Below are 26552 nucleotides of genomic sequence, written 5' to 3' on the forward strand. Positions count from 1 at the left end.
TCATCTTCGCTCGAAGAGGACTCTGATACCAAGTCGGCTCTATCACCATCTGGCGACAAACCAGGCAATAGTGATCAAAACCACCGCAGCTCCGAAAACATGGTTAAGGCTGCGCTGACAGAGTTTCTCAACGATGCCGACGTCAAAAGTAATCCCGATGGAAACAGATGCATTCAGAATCTGTTGATGAAGACAGAGATGGAGTGGAAGAAACAGCGTCGACATTCCGCACACCAGCGCGCTCAAGAATGATCACTATCTGTGTATTCGGACTTTCGCGGCACCAATGCTCCAATCTCTTTGGTTTATTTCAGGCAGACTCTTCTTAATGTTCTGCTACTTCCTCTGTGCCTCATTCACCAGAATCCGCAGTGTTGTCCCAGTTTCTCGGTCACACTAGGTTTTGCAATTTCAGTGGAGACGAGACATCCTTGATGCTGTTCAGAATGCTGGGGATGCACATTCTTGTATTCAGCCTCGGAGTTAGCTAGCAAATAAAAACATTATGTTTGGTGGTCCTTTTTTGAAAATCAGATTTTAGACCAGCATAAGCGAGTCAATTATTTTTGGAGCGCTACGACCTGTAGACCGGTCTCTTTTTCTCTCGCATCACGATGAATAACCCTAACCCTACGTGCCCGTCGGGTGGATGTCCGCTCCGCCAATCAAACGCCCCGACAGGCGCCGCGTAAATCCGAAGCGAGTATCTCCGACTTTCTGTCTCTACTTCATTTGCTCGCCAGGGATTTGCGGGAAGGGTAGCACTTCGGACATCGCACTCTATAAAATCATAAATCAAAAAACCACTATGCTGTCTCCCACGGCACCCTCTCGGACTTCTCCGTCTCCGAGGACCAGTCCCCGTCTCGGCCGGGGAAAGCGACAGCGGAAGACGCTTTCATGCTATGAGTGTCGACGCCGCAAATTGAGATGTGACCGCGAGGAGCCTTCGTGTGGGCGCTGTATTAAGGCCGGGCATCCGGAAACATGCTCCTATGTCTATGATGCGCTGGCTGTGAAGCATCCGCCAGCGCTGTCATTCGCGCCAAAGCAGCCCGGCGCGCGTTCGCGCGATGTTGCTCCAGAAAGTCATGAAAATCATACTAGTTTCCCCCAGCCTAAAGTGGCATACCAATTCCTAGATATCAGCGGAGAAAAGGATGGAACTCCTTCCTCTCTGCAGGCTGCGCAGAACCAAGGAACATGGCAATTACTAGGACAGATGTCGGATGCAGAACAGAGACCTGCCGTCAAAGCTGATGCTGATGACTCCGCCACCTATCCTAGAGAGTTGATGCCCAAGGAAACGGTCATTTTTCGGGGAGAGAATTTTAGAACGCAGTACTTTGGAGGCAGTAATGCAACTAGCTCTATTGCACATGTAAGGCATTATTTACATACCATTCCCTTGCCCTGTTGCTAGCTAAGACTTGTTTGTGCCGTGCTCTATGCAGTTTCCAGAACTTCGCACCTTTATGAGGGAGACTATCCGGCACCAGACAGCATTGCCGCGTGTTCAACGGGATGTAAAGACATTGCAAGTCCGCTGGAAAGGTCTCAAGACCGATAATCTTTTGCCTGTGACACATGAAGACTTACTCGGATTACTCCCTGATAGAGACACAGCAGACCGGCATGTCCGATTGTATCTGGATACTATTGAAACAACATATCGGATTGTTCACCACCAATCTTTCTACGAACAGTATGAGCTGCTGTGGGAAAATCCACACGAGGTAAAATCTGCGAGCGTGGTTATTGTCCTACTCGTCATGGCCTCTGTTAGCTGCATGTTTTCACACGAGCACCCCAAGTACATTGGTGACAGCTCCTTATCCCGTGAAAAAGCAACATTCTGGATCGAGGTAGCCGAAAAATGGCTATCTTGTCAAAGTGATAAACACGTTTACCTCGCCATCTGGCAAATTCGATGCCTCGTACTTTTGGCCAAACAAATCAACGTCATAAAAAAGAAACGCATCTGGACAGCGGCCGGAACCCTTTTGAGAGAGGCCATGTCTTCTGGCTTTCATCGTGACCCAAGCCTGCTGGGAGATAAGGTGTCTTTTTTTGACCAAGAAATGCGCAGGCGGTTGTGGGCTACAATAATAGAATTGGAACTGCAAATATCCATCGACAGAGGAATGCCATCCGCGTCAGCTGGCCTGCCTTCAGATACGGCGACGGTGCTCAATGTTCATGACTCAGAGTTGACAAAGCATGGTCGACCAACATCTAGGCCCGTGGAAGAACACACGTCGGCCTTGTACCTCCACATATCAAGATCGAGCTTTTCATTACGAGTATCTCTGAATTCCCTTGTGAACGATTTAAGTTCGCCACTACTATATGACCAGGTCCTGAATTATGAAGACGCGATTACCAAAGAACTCCGCAAGCTGCCTCAGGTGACTGAATACCAGAAACCGCAAGACAAGAACGACAGTGTATCTCTCATGGCGCGGACACTGCTTGATATACAACTCCGCCAATTTCTCATAATGCTTCACAGCCCCTTTGCTCGCCAAGCAGAGACAAACTCGCGATTTCTATTATCAAGGGTTACTTGTCTCAACGCTGCTGTTGAAATCCTCAGGAAATATTCATATATCAATAAATCTGGCAATTTGGCACTTTTGCTTCTTAGGAACGATCCATTTCGCGTTGCACTGGCGATTTGTCAGACTACATACATCAATATCAGCATGCAAAGTGAGTTTCGGTCGTCGGTTGACTATTCATGGGATACATTGGCTCACTAGCAACCGCAGACAATCTAATCTTAAACTCTAGTAGTGCTATGCTCATTCAATATGTCGAAGAATCCCTCGTCATGTTAGAGAGCAAGATCACACAACATGGAACTGGCTATACTTACTATTGGTACATCTCAGCGGCATCTGCATTGCTACGAGGATTATTGGCTCCCGAGGAAGCCTCAAGAGAGAAGGAAGAGGCCATTGGTAGGGTAACCAGACAGTATTACCGTATACTGGCATGGCAGGAAGATCTCGTAAAAGCCAGGGATATGATAGTTTCAGTACCCACTAGCGACGTGAGTATTAATTATCGAGGCACCGAAAAGAAGCCATGGGCCCAGAGAATCAAGGACTGACTTTTTGTCTAGCCCGATTATACTGGAAGTTTGCTGGTTCCAGATGCATTGAACGATACGACGGGACTTTCAATTTTGCCCGGTGATGATCCACAGGTATGACGCTTCGTCGTTGTTTTGGTTTGACTCGCTAACTTTTCATTATAAGGCTATGCATATGGACATGCCATTAGACGAGTTCTTTTTTGGTAATCCCGCCGCCTGGACCTTTGAAAATCTTTGGTCCATAGATTAGAATAAAGGGGTTGACAATGAAACGACTCTAAGTGAATATTTGTATTTTGTTGATACACATGTAAAAAGAAGATTTTTATGGATACGAGATCCTTTCAGTATATAACTGTTTCCCCAATCTAGCCTAACGCCTAAAGGCAGTTCCGTTGGGAAGAGAGATAGGGGTATCATTTCGCGAACTCGATTGGATCAAGTGATCAAAGGTGGGAGCGTATTCAACGCGCGGATTAAATGGCTCAAAGTCCCAGAGATAACCCAAGGTGCGCAAAAGGGACGAGGCCGAGTAGGAAACAGTCTCACCAATGAAGTTAGTGCCTTTCTGCTCGACGTAGGCTTTGTCAACCCAGGGAGAGATGAGTAGTGTTGGTATACGCCCCCCTAGACGGTCAAATGGATAAGTGTAATCCTGGCCGTTTGGAGCAGTCTCGGTGTACGTGAGGTTATCTGGCCGTCTAGCAGATTCTGGTGGCACGTGGTCGTGGAATCCACCAGATTCATCAAAAGTCAAGACTAACAAGCTTTCCTCCCACTGTGGACTTGCACGGAGAGAATTATAGACGTTACGTATGAGCTCCTCACCATCGGAGACGAGCCCGGTGGGATGCATCGAATTGGAACCGACACCGCAGCAGGACGGGTTAATGTAGCTGAACTCAGGAAGTGAGCCAGCCGCAGCATCGGTGTAGAAGTTCTCAAGGGCAACAATCCTGTCATCATTGCCGGTTTGATACGTCCAGTTAAAGTAGCCGGCGTCAGGACCTGTCCCTCCAGCGGTATCCCAGTAGTTGATCCAGGTGTGGTTGGTCTCGTTCAACACCTGCCAAATGGAAATCTGAGGGAAAGCATGGTTGGAGAAGGCGTCGTCATTATCTCCATGACCATATGAGGTTCCAGAGACAATGGCAGCGCGGTTAGGGTTGGTAGGCTATGGAAGCAAATTGCATTATTGTCATTTATTTGTAAGCAAGGCAAGAGGATTAATACGAGTACTTACTCCAGGAATGTCCGAATGCCAGTTGTTAAAAGTAAGGTAATTTTGGACCAGAGTGGTAAGGACTGGGACCTGTTCCTCGGTATAATAGTTCATCACCTGTCTGGACAGCTCAGTTCTATTGGCATCGGCACCATACAGACGAATTTGCTCATGGATAAACCCATTCTGATTGGGAAGTAACGTTCCATTTGCAATTGCAGCGTTATCAGGAGTGAAGTCGCTGTAGAACTCCATGTTGTTTCCAGTCACTGAGTGGTCTGGATCGTCGGCAACCTCATCGTAGTCCTTGGCTGCTGTACAGACAGTTCCCTCCGCTGGGTTGCTCACATTGTATGGGTTGCAATACGGCCCGTTTTGAATTGGATTCTCCAGACCCTTCAGCGTTTGTCCCCCCAACAGGTTATCCAACGAACGATCCTCCATGACAAGCACGACAACGTTCTTGATTTTGTCTTTGAGATTTTGGATGGAGGACTCCGAAGCTGGTTGACTGCGTTTGTTGGGCAACGCCGAAGCAGCGGCGGCGAAGGCCAACAGGCCCAGGAAGGCACGTGAATGCATAATTTGAAAGTTGTATTTTTTAAATGCCACCGACAACGTCCGTAGTTCTGTGGGAGCAACATGGCCATCTCCGGATTGGTACAGTAGGTTCTTCTTATATTCCTAGGAAGTCACGATATTCCGGCACAACAACGGCAACGAGAGTAAACCCGCGTGGTATGTCTCTGGGATTGGCCATAACTCTCCCCGGCTGGATTGCGGAAGCAGGAAGAAGAGTGTGCACGATGGGGGGCTTCCATGCCAATGAAAGTAGCACGAGGGACACGGTTCATTGCCATGATTAAGTATCTAGCGATGGCAGGCCCCTGTGAATGCTGGAATGCATGCTGCATATGCATGGCTGGTGCGGGGAGGATGACGGACTTACGGAGAATGCCAGGCATCTGCAGACCTCGTGTGCTTAATCCGCAGCAAGTCGGCACCGATGCTTCTGGTGAAGTAACGCTGAATGTAGCCTAACGCGGTCGATGAGTCTGTAACTCCCAGGCCATTTAGAGAGTTTGCTATTTAGTATCCTGTTAGCTGCGCCGATCACGAATACACAATTTGACCAGTGCCAACAAAACTAACGGTCATTGCTTGTACAATTGAGCAATCAGAGCAGCTCAGCAGGCCACCTGCTCGCCCCCATTCCACTTTTAACAAAAATATCCACATATTTCCTACACACAACCCCTCACTGGCCTTTCTGTCTTCATTTCGGAATCGCATGTAATTGCTCGCTTTCGCAATATTAGGAGATGTCGGAAGTTGAGTGAGCCATAAATTTGATAGCAAGCATCCATTTACTTTGAATGTACTAATTCACTGGCTTGTGCGCCATCGAAGGAATGCAATTGGTTATATCTCTATTGTTCAATCCCTTATACAAGGGAGGTTCGGAGTGAAGAGAGCCAACCGAGGTAGGAAGGATATAATTTGTCGAACAGAAGGCATGCGCATATTAGATACTTTAGGTAACATTGCAAGAGAAAAGAGAATTTTGTCCACAAGTTTCCAACAAAATCGTATCCTGCCGCGTCTTTGACCCTTTTCCTTTACTGAAAAGCAATAGGCCGTGGGCTTCTATAATGCTAAATATCTATATGCCCTGGTAGACTGAATATGCACTTGGTTATTTCACTCCTCTGTTATTCGCTCTCGATCACATTTTAAGGCCAATCCCACCTAGACAATCAGTTCACACGAGGCTGCAGACCAGCGAAAGATTGTCGATGACACCATGCCTTCTTTCAGTGTCTCCCGGCATCTGGCTTACCACCTCGACGGGATTTTCAAGGCGTAGGTTTACGTATTTTTCACCATTATCCCCGGTAGTCCAAGATATTGTCGCAAGATTGTTCTTGCCTATGGCTACTTTAGCCGACAGTGACTGACTCAATCCAAGGCGAGGCTTGAAATGCAATTGTGCTGATCCTGGTGCAGTCGGACGGATGCCTGCAAGCTCAGTACAATATTCATATATGGGTACACTGCCCCATGCATGGCAGTCTGAACGTTGTCGCACGTCATCTTCTTCCCACGTCGATAGCTTATTCTCTAGCATATGTCTCCAGGGATCCCATACAGTGGCCCAGAAGCTTTCATATGCAACATCTCCTGCCAAAGAGAAGGCTCTGAGCGCATAGAAGCGCATCATATATGAGCATTTGGAGAAACGAGCGTCGTTAAATGACTCTGTTAGCAGTCTTTCATAGTCTCCCGGTAGTGCAGCTCCTGAAAGAACGGCAAATACTTGACAATGTTGGGAATATGCTAAATCATCGGCGATATCTGCGGTTGAATCGGTGAAGAAGTTTCCATCATAACAATGTGTTCTAACGGCCTGAACGAGCGATGCGGACCGTGAAAGATACTCGGTTGCATTTCCCGGTCGACCGACATGGCGAAGGAGTTCAGCGGCCTGTTTGAGCACATATGCATACAGCATGCTAAAGTAGGTATGGCAATTCGATTTGCGTCCCGATGTTGGCACTCCTTTATCTAGGTGGTCTTCCGTAGCGCCCCATGTGGTTACCCAGTCGACGTATTGCCAAATGTCTTCTGAAATGCCACTCACAAGTCCCCGGCTGTCAACATGCGTATCAAAAAATTCAAGCACTCCGTCAATTCGAGGCACAAAGGATCGCGCAAAGTCCCTGTCGCCAAAGAACAAATGATGGTCGCACACGTGAAGCACCCAGTAGAGCGAGAAACCGGCAATGACTTGAGGCACGTGTGATGGAAACCGAGACTGCGTTAATCCTTCGGGAGTTACTGAAGCTGCGAAATTAGTAATGGCTTGTCGCATTAGTCTGTCATCTCCAGAAAGAAGGTAGTGGAACAAGGCCACGGATCGAGTGTCTCCGGAATATCTATATGTATGCACAGTTCAGTCAAATAACTTCAAGAATGCTGGAATTTATAGAAATGTTGTGATAAAGGCATACGGGCATACTCACTGGAGCTGCTCATAAAACGGACAGTCAGAATAGCCATCGAACATGCAGTTCCGCATGGTTCGAATTGAAACATCCCATATTCTCTCGCTATGTGTATCTTCAGGTTCCTTCCAGCTAGCCTTTACTGACAGTGGATAATTCACCTGGGTAGCTTCGAAAGAGACTATTTCGACTGCATCAGACGTAGACACACTTATTTCGAGTCGCATGATACGAAACGTGCGAAACCAAAACGGCTCATATGTAACTATTTGGCCCGCCGGTATCTGTATCTCTACCTCATCGTACGGACCGAGCAGGTGGCCATTTTGTGCGTCGAGTCGATTGGCTTTGGTGCGAAAAAATGGGTACGAGCGAGGCTCAAGTTCATATCCCTCGGAGTATGTAATCTTGAGTCTTACCGAGGCTCTGTTACTTGCCCTGAAGGTCCATCCTACAAAAGCAGTTGAATGAACCTCGGCGTTCAACTCAACAGTATGCGCAGAGCCAGAGGAAAGCACTAGCGGGCGTTTTTCTGAAAGAAAAGCTGTCCATTCGTCGGCCGGCACACTGCTTTCAACAACTCGGGCCACTTGGACTCTGACAGAAGACTTCTCTGGCATAGGTATGGCTCGTGGTCGGAGACGCCATGGTGCAAGCTCCCCATTAAGTGTCTTGACTCCATACGGAACGGGTACGACACTTGGGCTATTGTCAGAGGTAGAACCAATCCGCTCATTAATCTACGAAAACTAGTCGTCAATGTCGCTTTCATATTGTTACAAACTGAATAACTCACGTGGAGGAAAACATCATCGATCTGTCCCATGGGAAACAGAATATTGTTATCAGTCTGTGCCTCCCAGTCTTTTGCGGAGCTAAGATTAACAGTATTTCCCCCCGCCTCAACATGCCCAAATGTTGTCAATCCTGGCAAGGGCGTTCGCTCAAAAGGCATTGCTCCCCGCGAGCTAGCAAAGTATCGGACAACCACAATCAAAATGACATTCTTTCCCGCATGTAGATATGGTGAAATGTCTACCGTGTCATAGTACCAAATCGCCGGACTACTTCTCGACGGTCCTACAGCCACACGCGTCCCATTTACGTAGAGTTTGTACCGGGTGTCTGCCGAAAGATGGAAATTGGCACGATTCGGGTTTTGTGAGAGACTGAAGTTGCGCGTGAACTTGACTATCCTCCCAGCTGTGTTAAGTGTCGAGGAGTCCACCCAGCCAGGAACCCAGACCCAATTAGCCTGGAGCTCATTGATAATCTGCAAGGCGTTGTGATATTTCTTGTCAGCAGTGACCAACAGCAGCCCGAAAAGCGATCTGTGATTAACTGTACCTGCTGCTCTTCCACTGTGATCATACTGCATGAAGTCCCGGTGCCAGTGCGGATTCATAGACTTTTCTAAGACAGACTATCAATATTCGTATTGAATAACAGTCCCTTTTAGAAGCAATGAAAATTTAATTCCAGCTTCTTGCTAGGTTGTATACTATGCGGGGAACACTCCCCCCCCCAATTAATAAGAAAGACTAAGCCTGCGGGTTAATTCATGCCGAGCAGCGTCGGCTATTGATTAACCCTAATGTCCCAAGGAGCGAAGATATAAACACTGGATTCGCGGGTAATTTTCGGATAATATCTCCCTGTATGAGTGATATGTAGTTGTTTGCCAATGAAATACTCTAACATGTATGCGGGGTTCGTTGCATAACTTTATCAACTTTGCTTGGTATGAAGCGCGAATATAACTTCCTGTTCAGGATGTGACTGATGCAACACCATACTTCTTCGATGCTATAAAGCTCGGTTCATGCTCCAAGGACAAGTCATCCAGGATAACTAACCTCAGATACCTAAGTATCTAAGGAAGCTGAACAGTATACACGTATACATCACCGAACATGGCACTGGCCGTCCGGTCTGCTTGGCTTCTGGGCCACATCGCCTTAGTATCAGCCCTGACATTCCCTATTCCAGGGAAGCCGCCCTCAAACGCAAGTAGTCAGCTGCCTGCATCTCCAATAGGTGTCTCGTAAGGATCCTTCCTAGTCTGAGTACTCCATACTCAAAGATAGATGTTGATATGACCTTCGTAGCTTTGAGTTTTTCGCTTATCCGGCTTATCTGGAAGACGTCGATGCAACTGAAACATGCCTCGAAAATCTGGAGCAGCTGACTGGTACGTGGCCACCGATTCGAATTGGGGGGACAACACAGTAAGATGAGACCCTGTGTAAACGCAATGAGCCTGGATTTTTCTGAACCCGGCCATCCCACAGGGACCGAGCAACGTACGACGCAGACTCTACCAGTGCTGTAACATACACAGTTTCTAACTCAGGCGACGCACCAACTTCCCTTACTTTTGGTCCCCCATTGCTCTCATTAGCGGCCGAGTACGGGGGCAGTGTGATTCTAGGCCTCAATCGTCGCCTAGATAACATATCCAACACGATCGCTGCAGCCACCCTTGCGAAGAGCCGAATAACTAATCTTTACTCAATTGAGCTTGGAAACGAACCAAACTGTGAGCTCTCTTCTACTGACACCCTCGAAACCTGTTGAAGGGCCCTGACAAAAGAATTACTTCCGGGACAGTCTATACGAGCAGCGATCCTATTGCTGATGACAAGGATTGGACTGCTGCTGCTGATTATGCATCCCAGTTGGCTTGGCAGGACGCCGTATGCGGGAATCTATCTACATCAGATGTCATCTCGGCTGGTGTTTACTTTGGGACTTCTCCAATGAGCCTTGTTGGGCTGACAGCAGTGGAGAGCGACGCCAATGACTACGTCAAAGATTATTGTTCACACAACTACCCCCAGTCGGCAGGTACAGCCAACCTATCATCCCTCATGAGCCACAGTGAGATTGCTTCACAAATACAGCCTTATGCCGCAGAAATATCGGCAGCAGCTAATGAGGGCAAGGCACATATTTTTGGAGAGACAAATTCGGGTACGCTACTATCTCCTCAGCAATGCTGATGCGCTCATCGAATGCTAACAGCGTGCGTAGCTACGGGTGGAGGAGGTGGCATTAGTCCCACCTTTGGTGCGGCCCTTTGGCTTGTGGACTATGTGATGCAATCCTTGATATTAGGAACTGAGGTAACAAACGAACCAAATTTGAGACATGTATAGAGACTGTTTCTAATTGACATTGCCTCAAGGCTCTTTACTTCCACCAAGGTACTATCGGCAATTGTAAGTAATTGTACCCTTTCAAATACGGAGTCCCTTCTTCTCACACAGCAGTAGGCCAATACTGCTTTTGGGGCAAATATGATATGGGCGCTCCTTACTATGGCGCCTATTTCGCAGCAATGGCGCTTGCTGGCGCTGATTATATTGCGCCCTTGGATGACCAGACTACCGCCTATGCTGCGTATGCGATCTATAAATCTGATGCTCCTGTGAAGGTGCTCCTGTATAATTCCGATTACTATTCCAGCGGAGCGCGTCCTACGCAGACCTTCACTTTGACTGGTATATCTGCTTCTACGGTGACCACTAAGCTTCTTACCGCTCCCCATGCCACTTCTCGCGTAGACTATGGCGATAATCCGACAGTTGCAGGTCAAACTTTTACCAATGGAACTTGCACAATTCAGGGCACTCTTGAGGAGCAAACTACTACTGTATCTGGAGGAGAAGTTAGTTTCACTGTCGGGGCGTCTGAAGCTTTACTGGTGTATCTATAAATTATCCCGTGTACTTTGGTAGGGGCAATAGAGTCTTCTAGGTTCGCTACCTATATTATAAAGACCAATTGACTACGAACATCGCTACTTGCATGGATGAAATGATATAAGTTTTTGAAGGCACTGCGGTTATGTGCCAACCGAGGCATGGGGAAATATAGAGTTATACCCTAATTGCATGCTCAGTACGAAAAAGGCCGAGCAAGTTTCGATCATATCCCGGTCAGGAAGCCTCCAGAGAGCTCTGAGGCAGATGATTGATTGACTCCTGAACAATGAGACGGCTAATCACTATTTCATATCCAGAAGTGTTCTAGAATTCTTAAATTCGATGAATTCCAAAAGTCATCAACGGCAATTGAAATGGGGAGTCGGTTTATCCTTTTCCGGCATCCCATTGCCGACTGCTTGTCTTCGGGCTATCAATATCCCGCCCAGTGTCTAACGAGCCTTGGGCCCTGGTATGTGGATAATCTTCTAGCCATGTCTGGAGTATTTCCCGGGGTAAATATTGGCATCCCCGCGTGTCCGGGGATCGAAATGTATTACAACCGCGGGGTTGCCGTGGACAAAGACAAAATTGCATAGATCTACTATGTTACTCTGAGCCTGGTGTGCACGTAGTGTCACTTTCGCTACACAGATTGCTTTGCAGATATCAGCCCTGCCAGTGTATCACAATGGAGCAAGACAAGGCACAGACAGACATGGTGGAGCAATGGGTGCCAAATGAAATCCATCAAGCTGAGGTGGTCAAAGGTGATTCACCGGTTGTGAGGTCCGAAGTTGATGACCTGAGCGTATGGCAAAGCATTCGGCAATATAAAGTCATCGGGATGGTTGCTATGACTGCAGCCTTTAGCGCATCTATGGACGGTTATCGTGAGTTCTTTATGCCCAGATGTTGGTTTAGTAATGAGGATTGTGTTGACAGTATGGATGGGCAGAAATCAACCTCAACGGAGGTATTACGTCCAATAAAGGTTTTATTCGGCAGTTCGCAAGCCCCGGAACAACGATAATTTCGGGGACGTACATCTCTGCTTGGGGTGGAATCCAGTCAGCGGGTCAAACCGTCGGTCAAATTGTAAAGTCCTGATATATTTTCTTGCAATTGAGCTGCATTCACTAATCTGATCTGTATTTCACAAACAGTTTCTTCAATACGCCACGGAGGGATTTGGCCGCAAGCCTGCGCTTTACATTATCTGGGTTACAATTGTTGTGGTGAGAATTTCTGTTTGGTTCTCAAAATCGTATCGAAAACTTACTATGCTGTGATATAGAGCATCTTCATTGAGTCCTTTGCAACAAAATGGCAGCACTGGCTGGTAGCAAAGCTATTCTCTGGCATGGGAGTTGGGATGCTACAATCCACAATGCCGTTGTACTTGTCCGAGATTGCTCCAACTCAACTCCGGGGTTTCTTTATTAATGCATACTCGCTGTAGGAATTCCCTTATATGCAAACGACTTTTGTGGAAATTCATGCTAACATTCCGAGTTTTTGCCTAGATGGTTTGTTTTAGGTCAGCTATTTGGTTCTGTGGCTCTCAACGGACTTAACGACACAAAACCCTATGATTTCAGAACACCCATTTATACCCAGGTGAGTTGAATTCCTTCCGTTGAGTTTAGCAAATTGTAAACTTATGATTTCTAGTGGGCGATGGTAGGGGTGATAGCCATTATATTTGTCCTCCTACCGGAAAGCCCATGGTGGCTCGTTAGCAAAGGCAAATCAGATAAAGCAGCCAAAGTGTTGAACAGATACAATAACAGAGTTCGCGGTTATAATGTTCAGGAGCAAATTGTAAGGCTGCGATGAATCCCTCCTCCTATCTCTCTCATCGTTCTCTTTTTAATTCACTAATTCGGGTTTTGATGCTCATACGAACCTTAGAATATCATGACGGCAACCATCAACGAAGAGCGTCGTGCTGCGGAGAGAAACTCAGAGATTGGCAGATGGGCTATCTTCCGTGGACGCAACTTGTTGCGCTTTATTATTGCAGGGTGGCCCAAGGTCACTCAGCAGTTCGTGGGACTGACAGTATTCAACACCTACGCCACCTACTTCTGTAAGTGGGAGCTACCTGAACCCTGCATTCATTTCCTTGTCACTGAAGCTAGCCACAGTTCAATATGCCGGGTTCAATGACCCTTTTATCGTGACGGTGATCCTATCCTGTGTTCAGCTTATCTCCATGGTTGCTGTTGCGGTGAGCACCGATCAATTCGGTCGACGGCCCCTTACAGTCTATCCATACGCAGTAACTGCTCTTTCGCTTTTGGCTCTGGGAATTGTTGGCTGTTTTGACTACACGAAACAATCTTTAAGCTCTCTCCTGGTGAGTCCTAACAGTTTGTACAAAAAGATTATATGTCCAAACTACACAGTACTTAGATCATGGGGGCCTAGGTATTCTTTACTTGTCTGGCTACATTTTCCACTACAGGAGCTTCGGCCATTGGCTATGCGTACGCTGCCGAAATTCCTCAACAGCGTCTACGTGCACAAACGGCGGGTTGGTCCCTGGCTTTTTCAAATCTTGTCGCCATTATGTTTAATTTCTGCACGCCACTCATGATCAACGGGACTGTTACACGATGGGGAGTGAAAACAGGCTTTTTGTAAGTCTTTATTCTTTTTCCCTTGGGTGTTTCTACAGTGTAAGTAGACTGTGCAGAATTAATTTTGAGACTCCCATATTACAGCTTTGCGGCTTCAGGGGCTATCTCTGTTACCATTGCTTGGCTCATACTTCCGGAGGTCACACGTAGAACGCCCGGTGAAATCGATGAGCTGTAAGTCATGGGTTTCCATATTTTACAATGTCCCTTGAATAAAAAATAAATTTAACACTTCAGATAGGTTCGAGAAGAAAGTAAACTTGCGCAAGTTCAAAGATTACGTGACGGACGTGCAGTTACGCGCGTATGAGCAAAACGAGATGCTTTCTCGAGCTGAAGCCTAGTGGCGTGTGATTGAACCACCCTTGCATATAATTTTTCGTAGAAAATCTTTCATACAGAGTGGCATACGCAGCATTAAGCTTTGCCGAGGATGACATGTGAACGGGTGGCATGTTTGATTCATCATGACATTATAGCTTAGAAACAAATCTTACGCGGAGTGAGTTAGTGATATCAAAGTATAATGATATAATGAGTTGTTTAGGTCAAAGAAAACCTCTCTATGCACTTTTAGTGAGGCTGGGTCGAAATGCCGAGGCAATTGCCATATCGGGAAATCTTGTCGATCATACATTGTTCAGCGTGGCAACACACAGAGAAGGCCTGACACCGAGTGAAGCTGACACTATGTCTCTCGGTTCTCGGGGGTCGGTGGTCGCTTCTCGTGCCTTGCATAGTTACAGTTCGCAATTCAAATCTGAGGGAGGTGGGCACTTGGCTGTCTGCCTGGAGGCAAATCGGCATACCAGCTGTAAACCACTAGATACTGCTGCCTCAGTGTCTTGCCGGTGAATATTGGAATGCTTTTTTCCCTTCGAAGTTAACAAGGTTGGAAATGCGAAACATGTGAAATGTTCTTTGGCCTTCTACGCCTCTATGACATACCTCCTGCATTGGTGGGCTGATTGACTCTTGTCGATATTCTAGAACATCTGACCGTAGAAGATACTTAGCTCCTGATATAACTAGATTCTTTCTGTATGTCTAGGTATATATATCATCGAAGCATTCCAATCCAGATATCGATTTTTCGTTTCTCTCTCATTGAAATGAACACCCAGCCTTACAACTCAAAACTATACTTGCACATTCCCCGTTTCAGCATAACTTCTTAGCGACCTATCCTGAACAACCTAGGTATAGTAGTCAAGCTTAAGTGGCAGACCTAGGCTAGCACAACCATCATGACCATCATTTCACGATACTTACTGGTCCCTCTTCGGCTGGGGCAACTAGCCTTCGGAGCTGTGCGTACTTGCTCGTGACTATCATTGTCTTTTCGTCATATCCTCGAACTTTCTGCTAATGAATTCTTACTAGATCGTGGCTGGAGTACTCGGTTACTTTCTAAACCAGCTTAAAGACGCTCTAGATTCGTCCTCATTGGCTCGCTGGATCTACGTTGAAGTCCTTGCTTGCCTCTCGATTATTTTTTCGTTGCTCTTTCTGCTTCCAACGTTTCTTGAGATCTTTGTGTGGCCACGTGCGGTGCTACTCCTCTTCTTCTCTCATTTTTCAAACTGCTAACCTAAGTAACAGTTGACATTGTGGTTTCTTTGGCGTGGTTTGCGGCCTTTGGCCTTGTCCTGCATGGTCTCGACGGGATTACCTGCGGCAGCTTGCCAGGTTTGGGCTTATTCAACTACTCAGGCAATTGTGCTACGTGGGAGGCTGCCGAGGCTTTTACTTTCCTATCGGCATTCACCTGGCTAGTGACTGGATTTCTGGGTCTTTATCTAGTCTGGCGCGCAGAGTAAGTCATCTCAAAGCCCACTCTGTATCCAAGATCCTAACAATATTTATGTCAAAAGTGAACGCGAAAGGGCTCGATGGCACCGCAGCTATGATGTTTAAGCCATGATAATGCCCCTTCCGGTTGATCACGTTGTACTATGTATTTTCCTTGGTTTTCGTTGCACGAAAACTGGTGTATATCAGCTTACATTCCCTGAGATAGAGCTGGCGCTGGCGCTTTTGGTTTAAAATTTGAGAGATATGGTGTTAAGGTGTCTACACTTACTGATAGACTTGAAAGTACCTAGACTTAGATAATATCTAGATTGACGTTTACGTGCAATATAATATGGGGTCGTTCTGTGCAAACACAATTGTCTCATAAGGGAGGTACAGACAAAGGTGCATGAAGCAACTAATCACATTATCTACTCTTACTAACTAATCATCTCTCCCATCAGAGAAAGTTATATATTTCAAGTGGACAATTCATCTACTCAATGGAAACAACAAAAATTCTAGTCATCGGGGAGAACCCAAGGCCCTTAACCTTCTGTAGGACAGACCACGGGCTCGTTCGCTTACCTACAGTCTCTATCTGCAGGCTTATCAAGATAGAAACAGGCATTAATTATTTTAGGGCTGCGAAGATCTCTGTCTCTTCCTACTACATAGCGCACGGGGCGGGCCTTGATCGCGGGTTTCCTGTGAGCGGAACTCGCCGTCGACAGATAAAGTCATAGAACTGCCACCGCAATTCTCCAATGGAGACCAATCACCTTTTCATTCATTATCAACGTTTCGTTCACCTGAAATTGCATGGCTCGTTTTCAGTAGTTTTCCAAAAATACTAAACGGCGTTCGTAGGTTATTATAGGAACCATTTCCTGCGATATTCCAGGGTGATATCTTCTTCGCCTGTCAGCGGCGACCTCCGGTCTACACCATGGACTTTGAAGCCTGGCCCTATATCTTCTTATCTCTATTACCAGAATGTCAGTTCTGTAAATAAGTCGCATGCTTGGCAGTCCTGTCGCGATCATCTCAATGCGCGTCCCACCCAGGTGATCGAATGTCAAGGGTTTCCAACACAATTCGCTTCTAAAATGTCGACCACTGTTGATCGAGGGCCGGAGCTGCTTCGCGATATCTGGATATTTGCAGCGATTTCAATTTCGGTCGTTTTGCTGAGGATCACGGCGAAGGCACGAATTAGAAAGCTCGCCTGGGACGATGTGCTGATGGTCTTTGCGTTGGTTAGCACAACGTTCATCAGGTGCTATTGCGTGATTTACAGCAGTTTCACTAATACGTCTCCTGCTCCTTGCACAGTGCTCTGCCTTGGTCGGCTCGGCGATACTTACTGTAGGAATCAAGTGTGGATATGGCCGCCAAGTTTGGGACATTGACACAGACAATGTTTCCACCGTTATCATGTACGACTACCTGTCGCAGACGTTCGGTACGGCTGGCGGCGCCATAGGACGAATCGCCTTCATAGTCTTTGTGATCAGTTTACTCGGTGCGAGAAAGGCACATCGAATTATCCTGTGGATCCTGGTTGGCGCGCAAATCTTTGTCAACGCTCTGTTCATACTCATAATCTTTCTACAATGCCCCGGACATGCATCCGCTATATGGAACGAGACTGGCTCCGGGAAATGCTGGAGTCTCAATGTCCAGACATACTATGGTTATTTTGAAGGCTGTAAGAGACTCAGTATGCTTTTGGACAGGCAATTAGTTAACGGTGTTGACTTTGTGCCATCACAGCCTTCAACTCCGCCACAGATCTTTACCTCGCAGCATTCTCGGCATATATCTTCTGGAACCTAAATATGAAACCACGCATCAAATGTGCTCTGATTGGCCTTCTTGGCCTAGGGATCTTGTAAGACTAACCCCTCGCGTTATCCAAGAATATGACGAAATTTCACAACTCGCTAATGTTTCTCACATTTAGTGCAATGGTTGCATCTATCATCAAGACAGTTCAGATTGAAGTTCTTGGAAGCGTGGACAGCGATCCAACCATCGCGACCGTCGATTTAGAACGCTGGCTTTACATTGAGACATATCTGGTCATCATTACAACTTCAATACCGTGTCTCCGGTCCCTTTTACGAACAAAAAAGCCAGGATCAACAAGTGCATATAGAAATACGCATCGATCAGGCTTGACATATTCTGGGAACCAGAGTTTTTCTTTGGGGCCTAGAAACCAAGCATCGATGGCCGAGGGCCATGAAGGGGATTGTATGTCAAAGAAGTCTAGCAGTGAAGATGTTATACTTCGAGATACGGATTACAGGAAAAACTCTGACTGTGGCGACTGGAGATACGCTGACCATTCTGATGGAAACGTGGAAGATCCTATGTAATTATACGTTTTTGGTAGGATTAGTTATGACGTTAAAGATATCTATCCAGTCCATCCAATTTATCCCTGAAGGAGTTCTTCAGAGGCAACCGCATCTAGTCATTTTGTGTCCTTCCATAGGAGGCAAGTGGTAGAAGCACGATATTAATCACGCCAACGTAACCGATCGGCGACAAACCTAGCACCATATACAAGCCCGAGCAAGACTGGGACCTCAATGAGAGGTCCAACAGTAGCTGCAAGAGCCTGATTGCTATCCGCACCAAATGTCGCAACAGCAACAGCAATGGCGAGTTCGAAATTGTTGCTAGCAGCGGTGAAACTCTGTGTGGCAGCTAGCTTGTAGCCAAATCCCAGTTTGTATGCCATGATCATGGTAAGTGAAAATATCACCGTGAAATAAACGACTAGTGGAGCGGCGACGCGAATGACTGAAACTATCTGATGAACAACTTGATGCCCTTGTGAAGCGAAGAGTACCAGGATTGTAAACAAGAGTCCGATGAGGGACCAGGGGCTAGCAAACTTAAGGAACACCCGGCTATACCACGCTTCGCCTGCAGCCCGGAGAAGGAGAAAGCGCGTAATAATCGCTGCGCCCAGTGGAATACCAAGGAATATTGCAACGCTCTTGGCGACTACAGAATATTCGAATGTGATCCCGTCACCGTCGAATATTCGTATAAAGAGGACAGCGAATGGTGCAAATAGTACCATCTGAAGAAGAGAGTTGACTGCAACCAAAATGGCACAATACTCCTCGTCGCCTCCTGCCAGTCCGGTCCAAATCAAGACCTAAACATGAGATAACAGTTAAGAAGGTATGCTTGTACCATAAGTGATGGACAAACTCACCATCGCAATACATCGTGCAATTCCAACGAGGATCAATCCCTGCCGCAATTCACTTTGATCGGGCAGGAAAGCCCAAGCCAGGGCTAACTGCATAATGTGATTGTCAGCTGCTACTCACCGTAAAGGAAGAGTCGGGTCGTGACTTTACCATGAAAAAAGGTGCAACTATCCAATTCAACACGATACTGAACGCAATCTGTGTCCAGATTTTGGAGGTCTTGAAGACATGATGCAGCTCTTCATAGCGAACCTTGCAAAGAATGGGGTACATCATTACAAGGAGTCCGACAGCTAACACAGATACTTAGTGGGTAGGCAAACAACCGAGGATTGGATATGACTGTACCAATTGGGACTGAGACTCCTACGAATTCCCCCCTTTGTAATGCTCGTCCAGTACTTGGAACAAAATTACCGAGAATAATCCCAACTGCCATGGCGAGAAATATCCATACTGCGAGATATCGGTCCAGGATGCCCAGGTTTTTGAAGACTGATTCCTTGCCCTGGTGATCAGCAGGCACACGGAGTTGGTCCTGGTTCTTTTCCACATCGAGACGTGCCTGGCAAGGACGGTCGATTGCCATATCTGTATCCTCCATGTTTGACAATTATTTTCCAGGGGCATGAAATGGTAGCTAGGGATCATTGAGGTCGAAATAATGCAATGTAGGGGCTCCAAAGATGGCATATACATACATGTCACTCGCGGATGTTGATTGGCTAAGCGGCTCCCCACTCTGCCTGAACCCTTTTTTTTTTTTTTTTTTTTGGGTCTATGCATAATACTAGCTAGGTATACTGCCGCCGGCGGTACTTATATATTTTTTAGGCTCTTCAATATGGCTCTCCGATTGTATTCTTGTTGCATGTAGATAGACTGTCACAAACAGATCAAAAATTCATCCAGCCTTGACAACATCGAACCTAAAAAGACTCTCCGCCGATGCCATTATTGCCTGTTCGCTGGTGTATTGCCACTTCCAGCCCAAGGTTTCTGTAGCTTTGGCGTTGCTAATTGTGTGCTGGTGGCCCAGATCCGGTAGGATAAGACGAGCAATTGGAAGGAAGATTGCGACTGCCCGCATAAGGAAGTCTGGGAGAACTATCGATGGCACCTTTCGTGCCTTCGGGCCCAAGTTTTTCTTCAGGATCTTCGCAATGTCTTCCATCATGACAGAACCCTCGCCAATACACAGAAATCGCTCTCCCTTCGCATCTGGATGGGTCATGACCAGCACATGCAAAGTTGCACAATCACGAACGTCAACAATACCCATGCTCAACCGAGGAAGGCCTGGCGCATTGCCTTCCAGAAGTTCACTCACAGTGTGCAAGCTCGTGCCTACATCCGGACCAAGTGTTGGACCTAAGACCACAACTGGGTTGACGACTGCCAGTTCAAGCTCGCCTCCTTCCTTCTCTATGAAATCCCATGCTGCACGCTCTGCCAAAGTCTTCGATTTCGGATAATGCGTGGTATCCTTAGAGTTGACATCGGTCCAATCCACCTCGGTAAATGGGTCCGATTCCGGGATTTTGGGCGAACGGCCATAAATAACTGCTGCAGCACTACTCGTTACCACGACACGGACCACGGAGCCGGCGTCGCGAGAAAAGCGAAGAACGCGCAAAGTGCCTTCAAGTGCAGGAATCAGGAGCTCATCTTCATCCTTAGGTGGTCCATCGGGAAAGGGGGATGCAATATGCTGGACATATTTGACATCCTTCATGGCATCAGCCCAGCCATCATCCTGCACAAGGTCTGCTTGGACAACTTCGAGCGATGATACCTGGTCTTCGTTGATCCCTGCCTCGCTCAGTTTCTTCGCGATATTCTCGGCGCGTTTAAGGGAGCGCACGGTGGTGCGTACACGATATCCTTGCCGAAAGAGAGAGACAATCACCCACACCGCCAGGAAGCCTGTGCCACCTGTAACAAGAACCAGTGACCTCTCAGACATGGTGTGTTGGGAATTAATTCCGCGAAGTAACTATTAGAAAAGTGATAGTTTCTTTTTTGTGACGCTGTTTGAATTGAAGGATCCGATTAGCTTTTCGTTTTGCACGAGCATCAGCTATTTCTAAGTTAGCGGATCTATGATGGTTCCTTGGCAGGACCGTAGCTAGAGCTCTCAGGCTCAACGTTACTGAGTAAGTATTCAAAAGTCAGCCAATTTAGAAGATATAGCTACAACCGACGAGCATCGTTCAACAGCGTGTACTCCCAAAGTATTCTGCACAGCGAACAGCGGGCTCTGATTGGCTCCTCGAGGCTATACTGCGCTGCCCGCAAAGGGTTAGGGCGTTTGGGCTCCCTTGCGTCGCTTACTGGAACATAATGAGGGAGTGTGCATTGCCATCAATAATATATATGTAGGTAGTTATGTAGTTCGGTTTCTGCTTTTTCACCGCTTGATACAGAGTTGGCAAGGCTGGCGGTCACTGGGGTTTTAGCCTGGGAAATCATGATGCGGGCAATGTCGGTAAAATTCGGTGAATATCATGTCCGCAGTGTCTAAAGTACTAGTAGTAGATCCTATAACCCACGCTCTCTCGATGCGTTATTGGCTCGGATTCTAGTGAGGCTGAGCAACAGCATGCAGATGAAGAATTGTGCAAGGCTTGTTCCTCATATCCACACACTCCGCACATTTTATACGTAAGTTCCCCTTGTATAACCCTGCATAAACAAACCATGACACATTGCACTCGGCCAATGGCATGCAAAGGTTGGCTTCGCGCACGGAGTACTTCGCGCTAGTCTATACTCTGTAGGATTCTATATTTGGTCCTCCGATGAACGAGCGGCGTGTGCCCAGCGTGCCGCACGCTGGGAATAGTAGTTTCTACGTCGTACGTATGAAATACTCCCCCAAAATTAATGCCCTGCTGTCTCATGTGTCGTGACGAGATCGCCCACGGCATTCGTTTAGTGGCTTACTGCATTGGGAGTGTCCAAGCCACTGCGGGCCTTCACTTACGTGGCCTTCACGCTTCGGGAGTCGGCTTATTTCTGATTATTGCTCCAAAACCCATGCTAATTTTCTATGCTTGTGGCTCAGCATGTTTTTCCTCTGCCACACGCCAATAGCAAACTACGAAATATGCACTATTTAATCCTAAGTGCTACATTGTACCGGTGCATCCGATACGTCAGTGACACTCGCCCTATGACAAACTCCCTATAACTTGTGACTGGCCCGCCGTGCGAGCGAAATATCTTTCTTCTTCTTCTTCTTCTCCTTCACAGGCTGAATTTTTGACCTGAGCAGCGGCAAGGCATAAAAGCCCTTGAGTTGATCCCGCCATGACCTGGCCGACGTGCAATTCCACGGACCATATTGCTACCAGTAAGTCCCCGTGCTTCATCATGCTTGCTGCGATACTCAACAAATCATCCTAGTCCACGAGGTTGATCTTTGGGATGGCGGCGTCACCTTCCATACCCTATGTGTTATCCTTTGCGCCGTTCTCACCGTTGTCTCCTTCATATTGGCCTCCATCATCATCTTCGGCCATGCCACCCACTATAGCCAGCCGGATCAGCAGCGATAGTATGTATCACCCGCCATCATGAATGAGTGCACCGCGTCTAAGTCTGACTCTCGGCTAGTATCATTCGTATCTTGTTTATGATCCCTATATATTCCATCACCTCCTTCCTGTGCGTATACTTTTACAAGGAATCGGTCTATTACGAGCTTATCGGGAACTGCTACGAACCATTCGCCATTGCCTCATTCTTTACGCTGCTTTGCCAGTACATCGCTCCCGACGTGCACTCGCAAAAAGAATATTTCCGGCAAATCGAGCCCAACAATTGGGTCTGGCCTATTCCTTGGTTGCAAAGATGCACCGGCGGCCAAAACGGACTATGGCGGAAACCGCGCAGTGGCCTGACCTGGTTCAATGTACGTATTGACCTTGCCAAGTCCACTCCATACATGAACCTGTCTGGTCTAACAACCACGATCCACTAGATTGTCTGGATTGGCGTCTTCCAATATTGTATCATTCGAGTTGTCATGACGATTATTGCCGTCGCTGCTCAGGCCAACGATCGCTATTGTGAAGACTCGGACAATCCTGAATTTGCGCATGTTTGGGTATGTAATCTCGATGGAAACTTGGGTCGGTCTTCAATCCCACTAACTTCACCTTTGAATAGGTCCTTATCATCGAGTCCGTAGCCGTCACGATCGCCATGTACTGTCTTATTCAGTTCTACATGCAGATCCATAAAGACATTGCGCAATACAAGCCCTTCCTCAAGATCCTGTGCATCAAACTCGTGATTTTCTTGTCATTCTGGCAATCTGTAAGTCTAACATTCTTGGCTCGGCCTCTTGACACCTCTCGAGAGCAACCCCCCCCCCCCCACCACCTAACTAACGTGTTATAGACGATCATTGACTTTCTCACGTCCTCTGGCGTCGTTAAATCGTCCGCCAAAGTGACGCTTAATGACTGGAATAATGCTCTGCCCAATCTTCTTATTTGTATCGAAATGTCCCTCTTCGCCATTCTGCACTTTTGGGGCTTCCCTTGGAGACCCTACGTTGGCTCGCAGAAAAACTACGGAGGGTCTTTTGGCTGGAGAGCAATTCTCGATGCAGCCAATCCTTGGGACCTTGTCAAAGCAACTGCGCGAGGCTTCCGCTGGCTGTTCGTTGGGCGCAAGTCGCGCACATTAGACCCCAGCTACCGCATGGCAAGACAAGGCTCGCAGGAGGGACCGTATGAGCAATTGACAGGCACTGTATGATAGACACCTGGCGTGTCGAAGCGGTTGCTTTTTCCCTTTTTTGCCCCTTCTTTTTTCTCTGCTGCGGATATCCAGAAAGCTACAGTTATAATGACTGATGAGTTATGATTTTACTGTATTTCATTTCAATTTTGTTTTGCATACCAGCGATTGGATGAGCATAGATCTCACAAATGCAATTTGCATTTATACAGTGTTTGTTCGAAACAACTTTGGGCCATGATCTCTATGTTTGAATATCTGATATCATTTATTACATGGCAGAGCTAGGGTCTGGCTAGTGGGTAGGATAAGGCGCCTTTTCAGTTGGGTTTTGTTACTACTAGTACTTTCAAGCCACGTTGTGACGGATTCAAGTTAGAGATGGCCTTTCTGATATAAGCCCCGGTTTCTTCTTCTGCCTTCTAAAAGTTCGGGGCTACCGAGAGTACACAAGCCGCCTGTAATCGACGATCCTGCAGCCTGCGAGAGAGCGGGCCCGGAATTGTTTCTTGTGAGTGGGTGAAATTCCAGCCCAGAAGTTTAGCTAGCGATTTAATGATTTTAATTTAATCTGACCTGACTACGGAGTGCATGTCGAGTCGACAGGCACTTTTTCCGGTGATCGCTTTTTCCAATGTCTTCTTCTTTCCACCCCCTTTTATGCCTTCTTTTTTGCGCCAATCCGGACCCAAATTTAGTCTCCCCGATTAATTGTCCCAAAAGCCCGCGTAGCCAGCCACTCTCTCTTTTTATGTCCTAAGGGACAGCAGACCATGACAAAATCGCAATCCTCGTTGCCTTGTTCAAGGGGCCCGAACTCGGAGCCAACTCCACGTTGGAAGCAATATGGGAGAACTGACTATTCAGCAAGTGCTTGGTTTCTGCTGGGTTTCTGTGCATTGATATGGATGTGGAGGGAAATATCTCCATTTTATTATAGGTTCCGAGGGGCAACGTCTGATCGGCCGTATGGGATTGAGAAAGGAGCAGAGTCGGCCAGCCTGGGCTTCCGATGGAGTGATATCACTCCCAACGATTCCCTTCAGTATACCGAGTGCTTTACCTCCTTCCTCTGCGCACGACTCTCTGTGCCATTGAATTGGAATGCCACTGACACGCATGATGGTCTTGCATCCAACTCCCAGGTCGCGCTGGCCATTATCAAGCTTCCGGCTAAAGTGCCTGTGACTGATCCGAGATATGGAGGGCCGATTATACTCAATCCCGGAGGCCCGGGAGAGTCCGGAGTGTATCAAGTGCTTACGGATGGGCCGAGTCTCCAAACCGTAGTAGATACGGATGTTCTTCCTTCAACGGCAGAGCTTGATTTGGAGCACGATGGGAAATACTTTGATATTTTATCTTTCGATCCACGAGGCGTGAACAATACCACACCTCGCTTACGATGCTTTCCCGACGCATTTAACCAACAGGTTTGGCAGCTTCAATCACCAGATTACGGGCTACTGTGGCATAGCGAAAGCATCATCGGACTCGAATGGGGTAGAGCATCTGCCCTAGGAGCTAGTTGTTCAGGCGCTGAGCGCGAAGGTGGCATTTTGCCCTACCTAAACACTGCTCAGACAGCCCGAGACATGGTTCGGATCATCGACAAAGAAGGGGAGTGGCGAGAGCAGCAGGCAATCAAGCTCCTGGAGCATGACGGGATGACGGCGCATGCAAATACAGGCGAAACTCTGACCAGAGTAGCATATCAACCCAATGAAGAGAAACTTCAATACTGGGGGATGAGCTACGGGACACTTCTAGGGGCCACCTTCGCAGCTCTGCATCCAGACCGCGTGGGCCGAATAATTCTCGATGGTGTCGTCGACCCCGCAGACCATTACGCTGGAGATTGGCTTACACAGCTCCAGGACTCGGACAAAATCATTTCCAAGTTCTGTGAATATTGTTTTGAGGCGGGTCCTTCAAAATGTCCTCTCTATACCGGCTCATCGGCTGCGGATATCGAGCACCGCTTCACGATGATCATGTATGCGATGAAAGAGAATCCGATTGCTGTATCTCCTATTTACTTGGATGGCGCGATTAGCACAGGTCCGGACATGGTTACATACGGTGACCTACATCTACGTCTTTTGTCTGGAATGTATTTTCCCTTCACCATGGCAGAGAACCTCTTCAGTTTGCTTTTGGAGGTCGAACAGAGGAACTCGTCATCACCGGAATTAGCGTCTTTGGTTTCCAGGAAACAAGCAATCCTTACTCCATCCGGTTGTCAACGAGACGAATCATCACCAGACCCTGACATTCCATATGTGTCCGGGGTAGGTGCCTTCCAAGCAATCTCGTGCATGGATATTGGCGGCTCAATGAATCTGACCCGAAGAGAGTTCCGAATGTACTGGACAGAGTTGCATGGACAGAGCCAGTGGATAGGCCCTAGTTGGGCACGCAATAAGTTGTCCTGTGAAGGCTTCACCGCCAGACCAGCTTGGAAGCCAGACTTCTCATTCCATGTACAGGAGTGGGCGAACACATCCCACCCATTGCTGATTATCGGCAATACCCATGACACAGTTACGCCGTTGACAAATGCACGTCGGGTCTCAACACTCTTTCCAGGAAGCGTAGTATTGCAGCAAGACTCCCAGGGTCATTGTTCACATTCAAGCCCATCTTTATGTACAGGAAAACTCATACGCCAGTATTTCCAAACAGGCCTACTGCCGCAAGAAGGGACAGTATGTCAACCTGATACATTGCCTTTCTTGGGCTGCGTAAAGGATGAAGAGAGTCAAGCAGAATGCAATTTCACCGACAGTTCAGACGCCAGGTTGTGGGAAGCTCTAGTTGAGTTGGCGGATCCTTTCAAGCTCAAACTGAAATCGGATGATAAGCAGACAGTCTCTTGGATACCTAATAGTTACCCTTTTCGGCGATTTATGTGAGTCTCGAAATGATTTATCCAGTCTCCTAGGTAGACAGCACTAGTACAGCTTAGTATGTCGTATTAAGTCGGTTAGCTGTCCCGCGCAGTTACGCCTCAATGTCCATATTTCCATAAATTCTTATTTGCTTGTACTATCCTTGATATGATGTTTTGCAGGACTGTAAATGGAATGGG

At 47.3% G+C, this 26552-nt stretch overlaps 9 protein-coding genes across 9 annotated transcripts; 5 read left to right on the forward strand and 4 right to left on the reverse strand.

Moving 5' to 3' along the window:
- Positions 1–808: 808 nt before the first annotated feature.
- Positions 809–3350, forward strand: UA08_06921 (hypothetical protein; the record flags this gene model as incomplete). The annotated part of the gene is made up of 5 exons (XM_020262236.1): positions 809–1381; positions 1455–2712; positions 2772–3055; positions 3128–3211; positions 3264–3350. 5 exons carry the CDS (start codon positions 809–811, stop codon positions 3348–3350), a joined length of 2286 nt encoding a protein of 761 aa, XP_020117860.1.
- A 123-nt stretch (positions 3351–3473) lies between these two features.
- On the reverse strand, positions 3474–4904 carry UA08_06922 (hypothetical protein; the record flags this gene model as incomplete). The annotated part of the gene is made up of 2 exons (XM_020262242.1): positions 3474–4274; positions 4344–4904. The coding sequence occupies 2 exons, from the start codon at positions 4902–4904 to the stop codon at positions 3474–3476; spliced, it is 1362 nt and encodes a 453-aa protein (XP_020117859.1).
- A 1180-nt stretch (positions 4905–6084) lies between these two features.
- UA08_06923 (hypothetical protein) lies at positions 6085–8705 on the reverse strand (the record flags this gene model as incomplete). Its single annotated transcript, XM_020262243.1, has 3 exons — positions 6085–7258; positions 7346–8067; positions 8124–8705. The coding sequence occupies 3 exons, from the start codon at positions 8703–8705 to the stop codon at positions 6085–6087; spliced, it is 2478 nt and encodes an 825-aa protein (XP_020117866.1).
- Positions 8706–9240: 535 nt separating this feature from the next.
- UA08_06924 (hypothetical protein) lies at positions 9241–11045 on the forward strand (the record flags this gene model as incomplete). Its single annotated transcript, XM_020262244.1, has 7 exons — positions 9241–9371; positions 9436–9518; positions 9669–9866; positions 9938–10300; positions 10361–10452; positions 10515–10548; positions 10603–11045. 7 exons carry the CDS (start codon positions 9241–9243, stop codon positions 11043–11045), a joined length of 1344 nt encoding a protein of 447 aa, XP_020117865.1.
- A 680-nt stretch (positions 11046–11725) lies between these two features.
- On the forward strand, positions 11726–14023 carry UA08_06925 (hypothetical protein; the record flags this gene model as incomplete). Its single annotated transcript, XM_020262245.1, has 11 exons — positions 11726–11927; positions 11993–12132; positions 12201–12272; positions 12332–12492; positions 12561–12654; positions 12709–12858; positions 12949–13126; positions 13185–13396; positions 13468–13679; positions 13764–13853; positions 13921–14023. 11 exons carry the CDS (start codon positions 11726–11728, stop codon positions 14021–14023), a joined length of 1614 nt encoding a protein of 537 aa, XP_020117864.1.
- Positions 14024–16582: 2559 nt separating this feature from the next.
- On the forward strand, positions 16583–17857 carry UA08_06926 (hypothetical protein; the record flags this gene model as incomplete). Its single annotated transcript, XM_020262246.1, has 4 exons — positions 16583–16732; positions 16809–17184; positions 17250–17367; positions 17440–17857. The coding sequence occupies 4 exons, from the start codon at positions 16583–16585 to the stop codon at positions 17855–17857; spliced, it is 1062 nt and encodes a 353-aa protein (XP_020117863.1).
- Positions 17858–18000: 143 nt separating this feature from the next.
- On the reverse strand, positions 18001–19313 carry UA08_06927 (hypothetical protein; the record flags this gene model as incomplete). The annotated part of the gene is made up of 4 exons (XM_020262247.1): positions 18001–18651; positions 18712–18798; positions 18830–19002; positions 19127–19313. The coding sequence occupies 4 exons, from the start codon at positions 19311–19313 to the stop codon at positions 18001–18003; spliced, it is 1098 nt and encodes a 365-aa protein (XP_020117858.1).
- Positions 19314–19613: 300 nt separating this feature from the next.
- On the reverse strand, positions 19614–20675 carry UA08_06928 (hypothetical protein; the record flags this gene model as incomplete). The annotated part of the gene is made up of 1 exon (XM_020262248.1): positions 19614–20675. One exon carries the CDS (start codon positions 20673–20675, stop codon positions 19614–19616), a length of 1062 nt encoding a protein of 353 aa, XP_020117857.1.
- Positions 20676–22021: 1346 nt separating this feature from the next.
- On the forward strand, positions 22022–26376 carry UA08_06929 (hypothetical protein; the record flags this gene model as incomplete). Its single annotated transcript, XM_020262250.1, has 7 exons — positions 22022–22064; positions 22118–22268; positions 22328–22625; positions 22695–22820; positions 22883–23032; positions 23117–23451; positions 24402–26376. The coding sequence occupies 7 exons, from the start codon at positions 22022–22024 to the stop codon at positions 26374–26376; spliced, it is 3078 nt and encodes a 1025-aa protein (XP_020117588.1).
- Positions 26377–26552: the final 176 nt, after the last annotated feature.

The sequence above is a fragment of the Talaromyces atroroseus genome (genome assembly GCF_001907595.1).
Source record: "Talaromyces atroroseus strain IBT 11181 chromosome Unknown scaffold_10, whole genome shotgun sequence".
In the NCBI taxonomy this organism is placed as follows: domain Eukaryota; kingdom Fungi; phylum Ascomycota; class Eurotiomycetes; order Eurotiales; family Trichocomaceae; genus Talaromyces; species Talaromyces atroroseus.